The 20,182-nt window shown below is 46.4% G+C and overlaps 1 protein-coding gene across 6 annotated transcripts in view; it reads right to left on the bottom strand.

Annotated features, from left to right (window-relative positions):
• The window catches only part of LOC122177277 (limbic system associated membrane protein), a 958,414-nt gene that overhangs the window by 279,649 nt on the left and 658,583 nt on the right, over positions 1-20,182 (bottom strand). For 5 of the 6 annotated variants that reach the window (XM_042866494.1, XM_042866493.1, XM_042866490.1 and 2 more), the window contains exon 1: positions 4,903-5,538. In XM_042866494.1, coding sequence (XP_042722428.1) covers positions 4,903-5,057 — 155 coding nt within the window. In that variant the 5' untranslated portion in view covers positions 5,058-5,538. Of the gene's footprint in view, positions 1-4,902; positions 5,539-20,182 lie in introns of those variants that run through there. The other variant, XM_042866491.1, reaches the window with a different exon arrangement.

Genomic DNA, 20,182 nt, shown 5'->3' on the forward strand with positions numbered 1-20,182 from the left:
AGAACAGGATGCACATGGAAAGCCTTGCTTGTCACATCTGCTGGGCTGTAGTGTGTGGCTGAGCCTAATGGAGATGTTGCTGGGCTGTCGCCCTGGGGCCAGGCCGGTCACCCTGGGCCTCCCCCTCTCCCCCATCCCCTGCCCATCCCAGTTAATGGCCAGGGACTCACTTTCGCTCACATAGCACTTAACACAAAGGGTGCCTTGACTTAGCCGTGGCCTTAAGTGCCACAACAATACCACTAATAAGCAGGGTTACAATTTTACCGCCGAGACTGTATTATTATGTAGCATTATACCTTTGAACATGCCTATTCTCATTTCTAGTAAAGGGCTCAACTCGGTGCTCCCTGTTATAAATCATATGCTAATTATAAGTATAATCTGAAGAGCTTTTCCTTTTATTTTAAAACGTATGTATAGGGCATAAGCTTTGTCATGATGCTGTGCTGCTACTTGGCCTGAAGTGCCTTTATCCTCCATACAGCTCTACACGTGGAACATGAGCAAAACACAGGGCAGCCACTAACAGAGTTAGCAGAAATTGCTCATACCACAGGATCACACAAACAGTGCCACTGCCACTGCTGGTCACCGAATGCCAGGCCATCCTGCCACATGGACTTTAAGAAACTGCCCATTAGGATGAAAGCTCCCATACATGCTGTCAGCCTGAAGCCTCCTACCTGGTAAAAATGGAAACTGGACACCTAGCTAAATGTTAGTTTTCATTAATGCCTCAGAAGCAGATTGACAAAAAGCTGACACTTGGAAAAACTCAAACACCATGAACCAGATTCTAGATTCTGCCAGGTCCCAGCTCCCCATGGGGCTCAGCATCACCTGAGAAGCACCTGGCAGCTTAGGCCCTGTGTCACTTGTGTCTTTTTACTGGCAGTCCCCAGGAAACTGCCCCAAAGACAAAGGAGGTATTTCTGGCAGTGCCCTTCGGCTCTGGTGGATTTCTCCTGGTATCAGTGAATGGATGGGAATGGGAATGAGACCCATTTTGTTTCCAGCTAGCAACGAGACCCATTGCAGAAGACATAAAAGGCCAAACTAGTCCCTATACCATGACTACCAAAAGCACTGGGCAAGCTGCAAGCCCTGCTGATGGCCCCAGAACAGTGCTGTAAAGGTACTCTGGTGTGATCATACAGCACGGACTCCATCACTAAACTGCTTGCAACTCTACCTGAAGGCCAAATGTAACACAGTGACACGGTCTCCTGTTTCCTCAGCTTGCAGCAGCTTCCCTGCACTACCACATGTGTCACAGCTGAGCTGATGTCCTCTTTTTCTCATCCCTTCCTTAGCACTGGGCCCCTGCCTTTGCTCACTCAGTGCTTGCAGGAAAAATGAGGTGGAAGTGGGCAAACAGAAAGAAGGGCTGTGTTTTTCTTTTCATGTTTTAATTGATTGTGGGGGATATTTTGTGTGTTCATTGCTTGGCAATTTTTTTTAACATCAAGTAGGGAAGTTGCATACAAAACCTGAAAACCTCGTGACCGTGATCTTGCAGGCAGAAATTGATCTTGCATTGGCAGGAATTACACGATTCCCTCTCAGCACTCAAATTAAGGTCCAGTGTTTCCCTTCACTTGCTGAAGACAGAGTTAAAAATGAACTCTTAAATCTGACAGAGCTTCTGATGCACAGCATCGTCTCCTAAACATCCCATTCCATCTTCCTGGTCGAAGATAAACCCCAGCAGCTCTGCTCAGCCCTTCTCACCTCTTACACCTTTCAGCCCCCTCCTCCCTTTCCAGTCTTACTGCAAGGAGCCGATCATTACCCTTTTCCCTGTGGATAGTCCATCACAAGCTATTTTTATTCTCACTCTCTGCAATTCCCTGACTAACTTCCCCATGCCAAAATATCGCTGAAAGTCATCAACCTTCAGCAAGGCCAACAGATGAATCAAACCTGGTGCCAGGTCATTTAGGAGATGAGCCAGTATAGCGTTCAGAACATTTTTCTAATGTCCGTATCAGGGGAATATTTAAATGCCATGGCTTTAAAAAGTCATACTCAAACTTCCCAGAATAATTCCATTCTAACAAGCTGTAGATGAAGCTCCAGAGGAGTGGCTTCCTTTAGGAACATTAGGGCTTACAATAGGAAAATATTTTTCTCCCCTTCATAGATTAGTCCATCCGCCCATTCTTCCGCCTACCAGTGCAACAGCATAAATAAATGGGCAAGGCCCCCGAGGAGCAGATGCACTGAGAATACCCCGTCTTCCATGCCACGCTGAATGTTCCGCGCCACAATTTGGAGGAACAGAATGTTTTTACTAATATTATCGTTATGTACATTGCCTTCCATTCTCTCCAACTGCATACCATTTTCATTCCCTCCTACATTTTTCTTTCAAGCTAGAGGCTGGAGCTACTGTGCACTGGTAAACTGCTGCTGCATGCTTGCTCTGAAGTAGATGTGTAACAAAGATATAAGAGGTGATACGATCTCTGTACAGAAATCTCTTACCTATCTCTCTGTGGAAGTAAAGATCTGCTCAGGGCACGGTCAGAACAGACCCTCTAATAGTTTTTCCCCATCTGGCTCTTCCCCTTGTGTTGTCACCAGTGGGTCTGTAGGCACTGAGAGCAAGATGCTGGGAGTTTTCCGAACACAAGGCTGTCATGATGAGTTATGTTTTGGAGTGGCAGGGGAGACGGTGAGAGGGGAGCAAGCAAACAGAGTCTAGCTTTAAAACTGAGGGAATGAAAATCATTGTACGGGACCTCAAGGCAGAGGGAACCCTCTCCCTTTGCAACCTGACATCCCATCTCCCGGCTGCAGCCCCTCCTCTGAAGCAAGGACCAAAATGTCCCAGAAACATGGGACTAGTCCTGGGGAAAGGGAGGGAGACAACCTCCCTTCCTCAGAAACACGAGATCTGCTTAAAGAGCTGGGGGAGGTCACTGTCCATGCTGACCTGTGACAGAAGCACATCCTGCCAGGAGCAGCATACTACTTGGTGCTGCACTTGCAGGGCTGGGAGGTGCACAGCTCCCACCAACTGTGCCACTTGGCACACATCTGGCTAACACAGCTGGATCTCGTTATTCAGATGTTGCATTTTAGTGCCTGACCTAACACTGGGAGGCCGCACTCTCTGTGCACATCTATGTACCCCGAAACCACTCTCCCAGGCACACTCCCTGTCACCCTGCTTGGCTTGCTGACAGAACTTTTTGCAGGCAACACATGCAGGCAGCACCCCCACCATCCTTCAGCTTGTTCTGCTGCAAACGCAGCTTCAGCACACAGTGTTTAGATAAACTTCAGAGCTCCAAGGCTAAGTGGGAAATGGAAATCCAGTGACCCCTGGCTGGGCAAGTGAGCTTAATGACTTGTCTGCAGCTGCTGTCCCAAACATACGCCAGCAAACATCTGCCTGACCAAGGCAAAGGATTGATGGAAGGGATTTGCCTTTAAAAAATGGGATGAGCCGGCCAAGAGTTCCACCAGAAAAGGGTTAATGGGATATAGGAATTGCTACTGAGTGGAAAGGAGAGGAGCCCGGAGTCAGAGGCAACACCCCTTGTTAGGTGTTTACCGTGTCGCCTCTAAACCCCTTCCATCGCGTATGCAAGGCAGATGAATTACTCTGTAAATCCTATTACCCCGTGTGGATAAATCTTACACGCGAGTTAACAAGTCTGGAGAGCTGGGGAATGGAAGCTGTGAACGGATATGCCAGGATCAAAACAAGCCAGCACACGGGGGCTGAGGGAAGCGATACACACAGACACATCTCTCTCCTAGCATCCTCCGTTCCCGATCCCATCTTGCTGGCTCACACACCCTCTGTCATTAACTGGGAGGGATGCAGGGCACAGAGGATCACGTTGCAGGCTGTTTGGTGGCATCCAGCCGGATTTATTTCAGAGGAAGAGAAAGAAAACTTTGTGGCTGCTGCTCGCTTTGCTAGGGAATTGCTCCCTTGGTGCTTCAGGGTTTGTGCACTATCAGCTCCTCACACAGATTACAGACTTTATTTCACGTTACGTCCAGTAGTTTTATAGCCATAATATACAGCACATGCACACACACAGCATTTTCCTTTGGTAGGGAACCTACTGCAGGTAAGTTGAGCAAGGCAGAATTTGAAAAATAAACCCACAGGAGCAGCTTTCAGCTATTTGAGACGCTCTGAACCAAAAGCCCGCGAAGCCACAGAACTACTGCTGGAAAACCCACACGGCGGATAAGGAAATACAGTGCTCAGCACTGCCAGCAAAACACGGCTTGGTGTGCAAAGACACCCTCCTCCTCCCAGCTGCTCAGGCACAGCAAACACCCACCCACCGAGCCCTGCAAAAGACCCAGCGCAGTGAGTGAGATGTGAGCTGCGGGGACACCAAAGCTCTCCCGCTGTTTATTCTCCATCCTTCCTACTTCTGTATCCATCTGCCCTCCCTTCCGGGCACAGAAAATAAATAAATAAAATGAAAAGCCAGAGTTCCCCACAACAACTTGTCCGAGAGTTCCCACAGCACCAGGGATAAAGTTTTTGCAAAGGTACGACAAGAGGCATGGCATAATCAACGGAACATCTGGCAAGCACAGCTGGATCCCTTTCGCTCTCTCCATTGATACGGCTGGGCTGGTGGCGAACGCACGCTGGCGAGAGCAGACTCACACAAACACATCTTTCCCCGCTGAAATTCTTTTGATCCAGAGCACTACGAGAGGCTTTCAAAGGCTTTGCAAATGTTTTGATACGAAGGCACAAACACACACGCGGAGCCTGCTTGCAGCAGCTGCCGTTACCGCAGTCGGAGAGGCAAAATAACACTCACAGAGGCACGCACACAGTATTACATCTATGCATTGCAAGCACGGCAGCACAGACACGCATACGGAAAAGGAAAAGTTGGCAGAACGCCCTACCTGAGGATGGCTGTGTCCCCCTGCCTCACGGTGATGTTATCGGTGCCGCGGGTAAAATCCACGCTGCGGACTGGCAGCCCTGTGGGGAGAAGGCAGAGCAATCTCAGTAGGACCAGTGGTAATTGTTTCCGATCAGGCTGAGCCCTCGCTACCATGGCTGGTCTCGGTGAGTTTCGCTGCCTGCACTCGTCTCTCTGTGCGCGTGTATGTGGATGGGTGGATGGATGGATGGAGAAAGAAAAACAGTAATAATAATGTACAACTCTCGCTCTGACAGACAGCCCCGGAAAGGGGAGGTGATTTCACAGCCCTCAGCTGCCACTTTCTTGTGCTCTTTTCGGTCTCTCGCCGGCTTCTTCCCCCCCTCTTTCCAAAAAAAAGTCTGTGCACAACCTTCAGCGGAGGAAAAGAGAGGGAAAAAAGAGGAGCGTGCGCGTGTCAGAAAGGCAGATCAAAACGACGCAAAAGTCAGGCGGCAAAACCCAGCAACAATTAAATCAACCCGTCTGGAGCGATGGAGAAAGGTGGGAAAAAAAAAAAAAAAGAAGAAGAGCGCAGCTCCCGTGCCGCCGGCTGCTCGCCTGGCCGGTCCTGCTTCGGTGCGTGGCTGTGCAGCTCCCAGCTCCCTTCCTAACCCACTTTCCCAGGCGGAGCGAGCGAGGGAGGAGGGAGAGGAGGAGGAGGTTGGAGAGGAGGAGGAGGGAGGGAGCCGCACTCGTGAGATGAGGACGGCGGCTCGGCCGCACGGCTGGAGCGAGAGCGGGAAGGGAGCGGCGAGGAGCGGCTGCATCCCCGGCCCCATGCCCTCAGCCCCTCTGATCCTCGGGACCGGGCTTCCGCGATGGGACTGGCCGGGGATGCGCGAGTGTGTGTGCGTGAGCGGAGGGAGCCCGGGAAGGGGAAAGACGATGGCGAGCTGGGAGACTGGGAAGAGGAAGGAGGAAGGATGGGGACAGGAGGGAAAGGGAGGATGGAGGCAGGATGGGAGAGAAGAAGGAGGAATGGGGGAGCCGGGAAGGGAGGTGGCGAGGCTGAGGGCAGGCGGGGGTGGCTGCGGGAGGCAGATGGAGGAGGCCCCAGGAGCGGGGTACGGAGGATGGAGGACAATACGGTGAACGGTCACAGGAGTAAATACTGCGAGAAGGGGGCTGCGTGTTCAAAGCAGCACGGCCAAAAGTGCAAACAACTTGGCTATGAGCTCGCCGATACGAGGAGGAGCAATGCTGGCAACTGCCCCTGCAGCCCCAAGCAGCGCTTTTTCCCTTCTCACACTTTCTCTCCCCAAACAAACAGTGGCACATCGCTCCCTCCGCCTCCCTCCCAGCTCTCCCCGCTCGCTCGGTCCCTCCCTCCCCCCCTCTTTTCCCAGCCTTTGAGGGACGGAGGGCGGACAATGCTGGTATTGAGCTGCCGCCAGTGTGAATGCTCAGCCTGTCCTCCCCGCGTGCCAGCAGCCGCAGCTGAGCCCCGAGCCCTGCAGCAGCGCTGCCCGCCGGGAAGGCTCCCGGAGCACACAACGGCCCTGCACCGGAGTGAGAGGAAAAAAAAAGATGAAATTAATGGAGAGGAATAGGCCGTGTGTCTTACTGCTGTCACCGGCTTGCTGCTTCCCCATCCCGCTCCCCTGTGTGTGAGGGAGGGAGGGATGGAGAACGGCTCCTAGGAATGCTCGACCAGCATAACCCTTCTATGGCCAAAACGGAGGGGAGAGGTAGTTCCAAGACTCCTGGGGGCACGTCAGACCCAAACTAGGGAGATGCAAGCAGTGATCCCCTGCCATACAAATGGAGGCTCAGGATCAGAGCAGAGCTCCAGCCAGCCCTCCATCCTGTTGCTGAGCCAATCATGAGCTCAAGGCAAGAGGGCAGTGATTGCCCCTGAACGTTTCCCCAGTTCCCAATGATCTGTGTCTACGGCATGTCCCAAGCCAGTGGCAATGTCTTTGTAGTTCATGGCCCTCTATTGATTTTCTTCTTCCAGGAATGCATCCAGTCCTCTCTGAACCCCTAGGAACCAACCCCTGCAGTCTTGGTATGGAAAGGCTATGCTGTCTGTGGGTGCTTAAACAATCTCTGCATGTGTTAAAAGCCCACAAATTAAGGGCTAAGGTCAAGACACCACTTCTCCAGTGTCATGCAAGCAGTAGCAAAAGAGATGGCTGCTTTGTATTCAAGCCAAGGCAGTGAGCAGATGCAGATAGTTCCCAACAAGAGACTTGGTATGGATGGCAACAGAGAAGGGGAGCAAGGAGAAAGGGCTTGGCAGTTCATCCACACACACTGAGTGTTTCTGAGCTGCTGCAGACAGAACTGAAGAAGCCCCTGCTGCAAAGCGACTCAGAGCCACTGCCCTGTGCACAAGGGATAGAGGTGCCATCACCCTGGTGGCATCCCAGGCATGGTACGATGGGCATCAGGAAGATGCCTCTGGACTCTTGCAACAGTTTGAGTACAAGCCCCAGCCCCATATGAAGTTAGATAGCACTCCTCTTTGCAAATCAAAACTTTGCATGGATCTGTTTTACAAGGGCCTCCCACATATGTTCCATCTACATTTAATAAGAACTATTGTATGTAAATTAAATGCCAGTGGAGTAAGGAAAACATATTTGTCAAAGATTAACTATTATGTAATGCAAGAAGCATCTGCCACCCAACTGCTAGAGCTCACTAAATATTTCCTTATCTCAGAGTATTTACTTAGGAGGCAATAACTATCCAGTTAAATCTAAATTTAATGCTTAGTTAAATATACTTCATGGAAAGTGACACTGGTATGTTTTATATAGACAGTGACAGAGGAGGGTTCAGAGAGGCAGAAGGCAGGAATCCTATCCCCAGACCACCATGACAGCCTGACTTAAGGTGGGACTGCACTTGGCTATGCCTCCCAATGACACAGTTGCATCACAGCAGAGTCGGAGACCCCTCTCCACTGAAATGGAAATAAGAACAAAGCCTTCCTCTTCTCAGACATTTATGCAATCCTCATTAGAACCACTCTAGCATAACTATTTAATAATAATCATCATAATAAACAGAGGGATAAGGATTAAATTCCCCTGAGGGTCTTGTAAACCTTGGGAAAACATTGAAATTTGTCTTATTTGCTTTTAAAAACATACAGAAGTAAAAGGAAGAAGTTGCCTGGGTGTAAAAGTCCAAACAAGCAAGAATCACACAGATGCTAGGAGAAAGCTTCATGAGCAAAATAAATAACATGGGTTTTTCAGTGTGTGCTCCCGGAAGAAATAACTCTCTATGCTCATCTCCCCCTGCTGGAAGCTGATAACGAAAGCAGCAGGACTGCCTTCTGACTTACCTACCTTCTAAAAACTGTCAGTTCTGGCCTGACGAGTCAAAATTTTTTAAATATGCTGTAGTACAGGAATGGAATGGGCAGCATGAGCCTAGTCCTGTAGGTACCACATCACCTTCCTCCATCTGCTTCTGATGGAAAGCCAGCAGAAACTAAAATCATGGACTTTGGACACAAACAGGGATGGACTTCTCTGCGTTTGAACTGTCTAAAGGCAAAGAATTTCTCACAGAAGCCTTCAGAGTATTTCATGACACACCTGATTGCTGCAAGGGGACAGCATTAACTGCTCTGCAAGTCAAATCCAAGCACCTAGGGACTTTATTTAGGGTATCTACAGTGGTCAGTGAAAACATATGATGTTTTGTGAGCTATGACATGTTTAGTCAAGATACACTGCTGTACTCAGCAGCAGAGCCTACTCACAGCTCCTCAGCCATGCAGAGAAAATACAGTTGTGTTCCATTGGCAGAGAAGTTATGGAGATGAATGGGGAAGAGGCAAAGTGGTTTCATGTGGAAGAAGATGAAGGAACCGTGTCAGGGCAGTGATGATCTCTGCTTCCTGTGCCTGCAGATCCTCCTGGCATACATTTCTGCCATGGTGGCAAAGGGCTGTATCATTTAATTAAGCAGCTATGTTCAACCCTCCTTTTCTTTCTGGCCTATGGGGAGACAAAAGAGTAGAAAAGGAGGAGGAGCAGGAGGAGAAGCAAGACTAAAAGAGAAGGGGAAAAGCCTGTGAATGCAGCAGGTGCGTCTACAGGCAAACTGAGGACAAAATGAACTTTGAATGTTTAACACCTTTTTCCTCACACTTAAAGAGAGTTCCTCTAGGCTGCACTCAGACCATTCTTCCAGCTGTACCTGCCAGATACAGTGGCCTCCATTTACACCAGGCCAAAAAGCGAGTTGCAAAAAGAGAGGACATTTCCATGAGGAAACTGAAAAGAAGAAAATCTGAGGGCAAGATGCTGTCTACCCATCTTCATCCTATGGAGACTGGAGCATTAATGTCACTTACTCATATCCCCAGGGCACTTAAAGAAGACAGGTTATATGGAAACATTCTGCAATATGAGGAAATGTAAGTGTATGATAGCTCAAATACTAGTAATAACACTTTCAGCATGTGCTTTATTTTAAGAAAAACGGGCTTGTTATGACTGGTTTGCAAATCTATAAATCAGTCTGGCTTTTGAATCTGAAAATCAGCAAGCTTAGGCCTGAGACACATGTCAGGACATATATTGAAACCAGAACAAGCTTCCTCTGAACTAAGAACCTCATCAGACAGAAGGATTTAGCACATCAAGAGCAGTCACAGATAGGTCATAACTGTGGATGATAACATGTACATGCACAACACTCTAAGTGTGGTCACTGAGCTGTAACATAACCTCCTCCTGTATCAGAGCAGTAGTGATTTCCACTGACTTGTAACCTCTTTACTGTGTCATCGATCTCTCTTCACAATCGATCACTTCCACATGGACAATTTAGAGACCAAGATCCAGGTTCTGAGTTGCCCTAAGTTGACATATCACCCCCACAGCTGAAAAGCTATCCCTGATTTCCACCACCTAAATGTGAGGCCTTGAGCTTGGAAGTTCCTTTGCTTCTGCACTGCCTGGGTTGAAAACTGTTATCATCATTGAAAGAGAAAATCTTGTTCAACTGGCTAAATGGATTTGTACTCATGCTCAGATTCACCCTTAAAGACCAAATCCAAAGCTTAGACAGGAGAAGAACAGCAGCCTTTTTTCAGCAGGATATGATTGAGTGGCATTAAAGAATTAGCATCACAACTGGTTTGTGGCCTTAATTACTGGTTACTGCCACAGTAAGTGCTTTTAGAACTACAAAGTCATTGGTAACAAGTCCTTCCTACTTCTGAGGAATGAGAAACTAGGAGAGTTTCCATTTTTGTTAGAAGTTGTTCAGTTAAACCCTACCTGCACACAGAGTCTGCAGACCTACTGGGCAGCAGCCTGCACTGCCCTCCCAAGGCCCTCTCCTGTTCATGGCTTAGGAAGCAGGGAGAGAGCTGAGTCCAGCTCTGGCATTTCTCAAAGGGATGCTACATGTGTTTTTTTTTGCTCTGGGAGGGAAATCGTTGCTTTACAACTGTCAAGTAACACTTGATGAGTCAAGTGGAGCCTGAAATGCTTCACTTCCTGTACAAATGCCTGGAAAGGCAGCAGCTCTATCTGTGTAGGCTCAGTGTCTTCCCGGAACGTCCCTCCCAGTGCTAGTGAAGATCTACAGCCCCAATAGAAGTAACTAGGATTGGCTTCACAAAAGGATGCTAAGGTAGCTGAAAGTCCCACCCAACATACAAGCAGAGATGACCCTGAGGTTGGGAGGCTTCCAGCCCCTATTTGCTCTGTGACTTTAAGTAAATCACTTAATGAGGAATTCACAAAAGCTAAAAGGCTAATCTCCCTTGTCTCCCTCTGCCCTTAGAGAGATAATCTTCTCTTGAGGACACTTCAGAGCAGATGCCTAATTTAACCATTTAAAAAAGTAATGTGTCGTGGGGCAAGTCGTAATTTCCAGCCTCCTAATGGAGATCCCTGTAAACCTCTAGTTTCTGATGGTATTCAAAGTATGAAGCACCACAGACTGTAAAAAGATCTGATGATGCAATAAAAAAAGTCTCCGCAAGCCACAATCTACAGAACACGTGGGGCAAGTTTGTGATGTGTTTCTTAACACAGTCATTAACAAACCCCCAAATGACCGTGTGGCCACTGCCAAGGGTGTTGTGATCACAGCAGACAGGAATCCTGTACGACTAAGAAGTGGTAAAACCCATTCTGCTGAGCCTTGCTCTAAATTCAGTGACCTGCTCCAGCATGGAGCTCTCCACACAATACTAATGGATGAGAATAATCATTCTGACAGTGATGATTCAGAACAGAGCTCCCAAGTCTTTCTGAAATGATACATGCTATACATTCATCATCACCAGAGAATTAATTTTATTGTGATGAATAGAGTGCAGCAGGCTGTTGTGCCATGCTTTTTCTTGTCCATTACAGAAGCTCCCACATAGTTTTTATGAAACTGAAAGTGAGGCCTTCAGCAAGACAAGAAAGATTCTCAAGATTTGTGATGCCATCAGGACAGCAGGTACTGTCAGAAAACCTCACAGACAACAAGCAAGGGGATAAATTTGAATGCAGAAATTTGGAGAAGGGTCGCTTTGAAATTACAATCTGCCTGAAATTCATGCTTCTGAAAACACTTGACATCATTTCACTGCATTCAAATCTGAAAAGAAGGAAAACATATATTTCCTAAACTTGTCCAGATTTTCAAGATGACGAGATGGGAGAACTGTCCCACAGACTCAATACCATTCTTACAGGTTGCAAATCAGGGATACCTTTGCATCACTTCTTTTCTGCTCTTTTCTCCTGTCTCCTCATCCTGATATTTTTAAGTGTCTCTCCTTTTTCTGAGTTGCATCCATGTCCTATATCTGTCAGAGACAGCCCTATTTATAGGTTTTAAAGCTGCTGTCCAGCTGCCTGCCCCAAGCCATGGAAACTCACTTCTCTTGGCAAGAAGCCACGACCACTGGTTGTGCCAAGGTGCCAGAGGACCTTGTGAAAGAGACTCTCCCAACTTTGGTTTACGCACCTCCAGTTGCAGAGATTTAAGATCAGTGGTTTTATTAATTAATTATCCCCCCCAAGTCAAGAATTTCTCATCTTATTTTAAGCACCAACTTATTTTCTTTACAATCCAGCCACTGAGTCCAATCATGCATTTATCTGCTTAGACTGTAGGTCATCTGTAGTTAGAAACTCTCTCCCCTAAGAATAGTGTTGTAACTGTTTGAGTCTCACTTTGCACCAATTTTGATCCTAGTTAAATACACTACCATGCATCCCCAGGGTGGAAATGCCAGGAAGGGAAATAGAGTTCTCTCAGCAGCCCCCACAAGAGCTGGCAGACACCAGATTCCCTGTGCCATGCTGGCGATGAGGGTCAGACTGCATGTGGATAGGGCCAGGAATGAGAACTTAGAGTCCAAGCCCAAGTCCAAGCAGTGGAAGGGGTAAGGAGGACCCTCTCACTGAGAGCTGCAGAAATAAGGTGGCTCCCAAGGGATGAGGGATTTTGCTGGTGGCGTTTCCAGTAGCTGGTCCTGTCAGGCAGCTCTGCTCTGCTTCTGGCATAGTCCCGAGATGGGATGTAGCAGCAGCACAGCTGCACTGCCCACGGGCATCACTGCTTGAGGCAGAGGCAGTCTGTCTCAACAACCCTGATCTAATCTCATTCAAACTCATCAATTTGAATAAACAAAAGTAACCCCAAGGTGGGCATACTTGAAAACTGCTCAGGTGAAACAGTACCTACCAGACAAGCCAATACCCACAGAGGGAACAGAAATTCTTCTCTGTAGCCCATCTTACAGTGCTGTTAAAGCTGGGCTGGAGGAGTGACCAACACATCCTGAAACAGCTCCTTAGAGCAGAGAGCTGGGAACATTTTTTAAGGCTTCCAGTATGAGAACAGGTGAACGCTCTCCTTATGGGGCAGAGGCAGCTGTAGGAATTCAACCTGTCCCCATACTGCCAGCAAACACCCCTTCTAACAATCTATTCCTCTGAAGAAACCTGTTAGATCTAAGAGCTTGCTGAATGAACAAAAAGAAAAGAGCCCAAAGAGGAATGGAAGCGTTGCTTCCCGTGAACCCCTGAGGATTTGTGCATAAGCCCTGGCCTTCAGCAACACTTCATTACCATCCTAATTTATACAACACACGGGTGATTTTTAAATAACGCCATGAGCCTGCCAGCTTCTTCCTGCGGGCAGACATCAGGGGAGGACAAAAAGCAGGTCGGACAGAGCACCCTGGCAGCTGCCTGGACAGAGGCTGTTGATGTGCAAACAGCCCTACGGTTGGATCTGACTGGAGCAGGGTAATGAAATAAGCCCCCCAAAACCTCTCTGATGATGAGAAGGAGCTCTAAGCAGGCCGTTTCCATTGCTCATTACTTAAAAAGTGACACGCAAATGGACTAGCAAACAAACCCCAGATACCAGACTGATAGCACTGCTAGGTGAGGTTGCTTCAGGTGCCCTTGGGGGATACCTATCACTGATTACTTTGAAGTCAAAAAACGCTGCCCATAAGACCTTTTCACCTTATTCTTTCTGTCTGCAAGGAATTGCCCTGCAATTGCCAGATAGAAGTGAGGAACCAAGGAGGGTCTGAATTTGTGAAAAGGATAGTTTTCACCTTGACAAAACACTTTCACATAGTCACATAGAAGAATGCAAAAATCCTTTAGCAGAGGTACTTTCTGTGTGGTGAGTGCTTACTACAAAGCAGCTGGCAGGAAAGCCTGTCTTGGCACGGTGAGAAAGTGCCGCCAAAAGCAGGGAGTTATCCTCACAAGTCCTAGGCCTTCAAACATACTGATCTGATGAAGGTTGGAAGCAGAAGAAGCCTAAAGCCCACCAATTTTCCTCGTTTGAAATTTCTAAGAGTTTCTGAGATGTCAAAAACAATCTTGACAGGCAAAGGCCCTTTGGAGGAGTCCTAGCCCTGATAGAATCACATGGAGCTTTGCCACTAATTTCATCGGGGCTGTAAATTCACCTCCTGAGTCCACCTCTCACCCTGCTTCCTGTAAATTCCTCTTGGCTAGAGAATGATCACAACACAGAAATAGCAAAGCAAATATGGAAATTAAGGCATACCCTCAAATCCAAATTCATTTGACTGAATTACAACAATTTTCCAGTAAATTCATTGTTCATCAAAATGGGGAACAAACAGTGAATCCGACTAGCCTTTGACAGACCTGGCATAAGCAGATGAAGTGCTTATTTCTACTGCTTCCATCTCTGGCAGGACACCCCTATTCTGTCCATCAGCATCCCCTGTTATCCCTGCCCACTTTCCTCATCTGCTAATGTAGCTAAGTCCTGAAAAGATGAAGCTGCTATTGTCATGAATTTTTAATGATGCAAGGAAAAGGCTTCTCCTTCAAGAAGAAGAATATTTGGTGGCATTTACTCCCTATGATCAAAGCCATTTCATGTCTCTTGTGTGATATTATTAGAACACAATACGAACGGAGAGCAGCATTCAGAATAAGGCCCCTTATTCAAGAAATGCTTTCTGCAAAGAAGAATGGCAGGACCAATGCCAGCAGGAAAGCGATGGCCTTACAGCACCTCTCTGCCCATGTGTGTCTGCAGGGAATCGCACAACGTGAGAACCTAGTGGGGGACCTTAGGGCCAATCCCCCTGCATCACAAGCACACTGTAAAAACATTTCCATTCCCCTCCAAATGCTTCCCAATATCCAAAGCAACTGAATGGCTGTCAGTAAGAAACTTGAATCTAATGATGTAATATGCCCCAGAAAGACCTATATTTTAGGTCTCTGCTGGTATTTAGTAAAGAAAATTCTCAGAGGATGACAGGAAAAGGACTGTGTTCCAAAAGCAAAAGGCAGCTGCTAGTAGGATGAGGGTGAAGCTAGTTCTACAGTTCCCATGCTCCCAAACCTTGCATTATTTCTGTACTGAGTGCGTGCTTGGGACATACCAAGGAACCACCTGAGAAATCTAATGCCATAAACAGTGCTTACACGCTCTGTCTGTCCTGTCACCATCTGGGCCAATCCTCCAGTGCCAAGAAGCAAATGAGGACCTTACAAGAAGATCTGTTAAGCATCCACCAAGGAGAAAGAAAATTCTGAGCTAATAGGAAATAGAAGGTTGAGACAAATTTGGTTGTCTGGACGAAATCCAGGTATTTTCTATTTCTCCTCTCTACTAAAGGACACAACAGAGTATAGGTTTTTGAAAAGTTTCTCCCATTGACTTCAAATAAACTCTCATATCCCTGACATACATGGTACACGAAATTATTTCACAGTGAAATATCTTTGGTAGCCAAATTGCTATAATTAATTGTCATGTCTTACTTCTGTAACTCAATCAATAAGGAAACACCAAGAAGCCAAACTAATAAAGCTCCTAGCCACAAGCAATGTAGGTCATGCAGATTATTGCCATCATTACTCAAGAACTTCCAATACAAATCTGTCCCTTACTGATGTTTGATGAGTGCTTCATGAAAAGCTGATGCCTTGTTCACATTATAACTATGATGAGACTGAGGATGCATTGTTGATACAAACTGAAGTGTTCAGCCTCATTTCCATGGCTGAAGGACTGAGATACCTGTGAGTAAGGGATATCTGCAAACACCATTGCCAGCTGAGTCACACTGCTTATGCTATCAGACACATGCCTCCACACTGTAAGCCATCATGTAAAACACATTTGCACGGTTATCACAAAAGTTAAGGGAATCACAACTGGCACTGAAGTTTAAGCATTTTGGTAAACATAATGTCTATAAATTAATGTTGATATCACGTGACGGTATGCTTCCTCCATCCCTCTGCAACCTGATCTATATTTCCTGTAATCTTTTTAAAGTGATAATCACCAAAGGTGGTCGTGATTCCTGTATCCAACTTGAGCAGTTAATAAACATCAGTGACAGTCATGATGGATGTGACAGGTCACGATGGCTGCATTCCACTCAATGGGGATTTGGGGAAGACAAGTAACAACACAATAATTAAGGGCTAACTTGAGCAATGCACTCACCTGACCACGGTGCAGGTCAATGACTCACGCCAAATTTAGAAGAAACTAAGATCTGCATTCAGTTCGCAAATATGACTATGAGTCAATCATCTTACCTCTTAAACAGTGAGCAGCCCAGGAGCACATTGAGCTCTCCTATACAACAGTGGGATATACAACACAATCTCCCCTTGAGTAGGAATGCCTCTACTGAAGAGATTCCCTATGCCTTGACATCAAGAGAATCCTTGCTGTGACAGGTCCTCAGTAAGTGACTAATAGCTTGCAGAACTTTTTAAGTTTTGCTAAGATGGTGTCTTAGATTAACTGTGAACATATAATCCTTTAGACATAAAATACTGACAAAGTCTGGGACTTAGGAGCGTTATCAACCATCCATATACTCCTTGATTTGGTTCAAGGAGTTCAGAAGCAAAGTGGCCCACTCTGAACCTTGTGACTCAACAGAAGGGTCTTCCTGGATAAGTATGTTTAACCCTGTCCTTGCCATCTTACATCTTATGGAGTTGCTATCTTATTTACAATTAAGCTTTGTTAAATCACTGTTTTATATTCATATATATATTGCTGCAAATGAAAATCATATTTTTATCAGCAAAACAGCAGTCATGCAGATGTTTACAGAGGTAACAGAAAAGCCTCAAAATAGCCCCTGCTGCCTTTATGCCCTTCCAAGATGGACTCTGATAAAGCATCCACACCGCAGAGCCCCCTCAATGCCACTGTACAAATGAAGCACTGTTGATCGAAGCACAGAAAGACCATGAGCACTCAAAAGTATCCAAAGGAAACTGGAAGAAATCAATACTTGATATATAATGTGGTTACATCCTTCAAAGTTTGGCAATAAGAAAGATCGAAAAAGCTAAAGTTTTATTTTACATATAAGGTTGATAGGTAACATGTCAGGGCTTAAATCTTTGGACTGAAAAGGTTGCTTGCTCTTGATGGCACAGAGAGTTGCTCACAAGATTTAAGTTTCACTAGAGAGAAAACGCTCCCCACTCTGACGTACCCAGCACAACAGGGTCGTGGTTGAGGCCCCAGGCACTGTAAGTACATAAGGAAAGAAACTCGGAGGAGGGAGGAGCAGGGTACGCTTTGTTGTGGAAAGGAGACTATGACATCATCATGCTCTGTGAGGTAAAACCAGCATTTATGACATTCCAACCTACTGAGATAACTGAAGAAGAAGAAAAAAACAAAAAAACACCACCAAGTTTTAAGCTCTATGGTCTTCGTAGTGGAAATGCTAAGTTAAGGCTTGAACCAGTGATTGAGCACCTGATAGGAAGGCAGGGCCAACTCAGGGGAGCTCAGGGGCATGCAGTGAACCTGAGTGACTGAAGAGACGAAGCCAGGATCCACCCCTTCCCAGACCTCAGCTAAAGGTTGGCAGTGGAGGTAAGGATATTCCCCTGGAGATCCCTGCTTATGTAAGGCCTTCTGAAGATAAGCAGCTTCTTTCTCTTGTTTCTATGCTAACTGCTGTTGCATTTGAGTGAATCCTCACTTGCTGCTGCCTGGGATCTTGCTGTTCAGCTGTCAGTATTGTGCTTTCCATCATGTTACACTAACCAGGCAGGAGTGACAGCAGCATATATACTTAGGATGGATTATCTTACAAGGATAATGCATTGGCTGGTCATCGGGACCTCTAATACTCCAAAGGAGGAACTCCTGGGGGAAACCCTGGGATCCCCCTGGCAGAATGCTGCTCAAATCATTTAAGAATGGGGACCCATAATGGACAATGGTACAATTATTAAATCCCCTTCCAAGATAGCAGAACTTTTGAATAAACGAGAACAAATTTTCCTAAGAAGAAAGAGTAGGAGCAAAATCCACTGTAGCATGGGTTGCTACCTTTAACTATTAATGCATATTGTTCAAACAAGTGCCTACAGACCAGGCACAATATCGGAACATTAGAAGGGGCAGAGGTCCTCTCTGTAACTAAAACTAGGAGACCCACCCTGTGGACATCTTGACTGGGGCCCATGCAGGTATCCCAAAACTAGATGTTTAATGATTTAATCAATTCTGGGGTTCAATTTGCAAAGATTGATTGCCAGCCCAATCCTGTTTTCCTCCAGCTATGGAAGCAGCTGGAGGAAAATAAAAAATTTTAAACAAAACAAAACAAAAAAGCAGGGACAGGAATTACTGAACAAGTGCCCACAAGAACATGGAACTTGGACGATTTCTAGTACCCAACAAGAGGAAAAAGCCTTCCCAAGTGACCTGGGCCACTATGCCTGAGCCACTTGAGGAAAAAGAATTGGCAATTGAGCAGTTACTTGTGTGATGGGGGATTCTGACTCCCAGATGGACTGGGGGCCCTATATTGAATTAACTATTTTTCAGTCTTGGAAGAACATACAACAAGTGATGGCATTAGTAGACATGGGTGCAGAAACATCAATTGTTTATGGTGAGCCAACTAAATTCCATGGAGATTAGGGTGATGATTGGGGGTTTGGGGGACAGACCGTCCCTGTAACCCAGACAAGGTTGAAGGTGGGGGTTGGGTGGCTCCAAGAGTATAAGATGTCTATTGCTCCAGTCCCAGAGTATATACTGGGCATAGATATACTATGGGGTCTGACTCTCCAGACAACTGCGGGAGAATTCAGACTGAGAGATGTATTATTATCCGGGCAGTGCAGGCAATATTAGGAGACCATATGAAACATGAACCGATTTGCCTGCCAGAGCTGCGTCAGAATAACACTAAACAGTATAGAAGCCCAGGGGTGCAAGAGGAAATCTCAATAATGTTGCAGGAATTTGAAAAATAAGTAATTATAAGACCTGTACATAGCCTGTATAATTCCTCCATGTGGCCAGTACAAAAGATGGAATGTGGGGAATGACAGCGGATTACAGAGAAGTGAATAAGGCCATGCTGCCTGATCATGCAGCTGTGCCCAGTATTGCCTCCCTTACAGACAAATTAAGTAGGGAAGATAGAAACCTACCACTGTGTCCTAGACTTGGCAAATGCATTCTTCAGTATTCCCATCCATGACGAATAATAAGATCTGTTTGCATGTAAGTGGGGAAGCAGGCAGTGGACCTTTCAGGTCCTGCTACAAGGGTACTGTCATAACCTAGTGGTGCATGACCTAGCGGATTGGAATAAACCCGATAACATCAAACTCTACCACTATACTGATGATCTCATGCTGATGTCTGACTCGCTGGAAGCATTAAAAAAGGCAGCAGATTAATTCTCTACCTATCTGCAAGAGAAACTGTGGCTATAAATCCACAGAAGGTGCAAGGACCAGGCCTATATGTGAAATTCCTGGCTGTAGTTTTGTTGGGAAAGACCAAAGTACTACCCAGTGTAATAACCAGACAAGGTTCAGGCATTCCCAGTCCCTACTGTGCCAAGGCAACTGCAAGAATTCTTGGGTATACTGGAATACTGATGTTCCTTTATACCCCACTTAGCACATGCGCTGAGGCCTTTATACCCACTCACAAAGAAAGACCGAATATGGGACAGGGGGAGAATGGAACAGGAGGCCTTCCAGCCTAACTAGCTGTTAAACTAGTTTAAACAGGCACAAGCACTAGGTGTATGTAATTCTACCCTTCCAGCTGAACTTTATGTCCATGTAACTCAGGTCAGGTTCAGCTTGGGCCTATGGCAGCCCAACCATTCAAACCCCAGTTGGGTTCTCATCTCTGGTCTGGTGTGGAGCAGAAGAGATAGTATGACTGAAAACAGTTATTTCAGGCACATACACATTATAGGCAGCAGAGCCACTAACCCAAACAGTGTTCGTTAAGATGACCTTGCCAATTCAGCGATGGGTGAAAGACCTGATCCACCTTCCTGAAGCAGGGGTGGCCAAAGCACAGACAGTGGCACAATGGGCCACCTATCTCATCCAGAGGAGTAGTCTGTCATTGCTGAAAGAAGAGCTCCAGAAGATCCTAGGCCTGGTGACATATCACAGTGATATGCAAGAAGAGATAATGGTCGCTCCACTGGAGAAGAGTCCTGTTCAGGAAGGTTCCCTTATTTGTGTGCCCATGGCTGTTGTGTTTCAGTGAATCCTCACTCCATGCAGCCTGAGACCTTGCTGCTCTGCTGTCATTGTGCTTTCCATCGTATTACAGTCTCTCTTTTTTTTTTTTTAATAGAGAATAGTGTTTACAATAAGGAAACCAAATAAATCAGAAGATAGAAAGGACAGAAAAAAAGTGTTTCACTCAGACAGCAAGTTTTTCCTTATATCATCCAGAATGATTCTGAAGCTCTTGAAAGATCTCCTTAACCCGAAGAGCCAATCTTA

Source organism: Lagopus leucura, unplaced genomic scaffold, assembly GCF_019238085.1.
Source record: "Lagopus leucura isolate 7727_CA_CO unplaced genomic scaffold, USGS_WTPT01 Super-Scaffold_100001, whole genome shotgun sequence".
NCBI classification, from domain to species: Eukaryota; Metazoa; Chordata; class Aves; order Galliformes; family Phasianidae; genus Lagopus; species Lagopus leucura.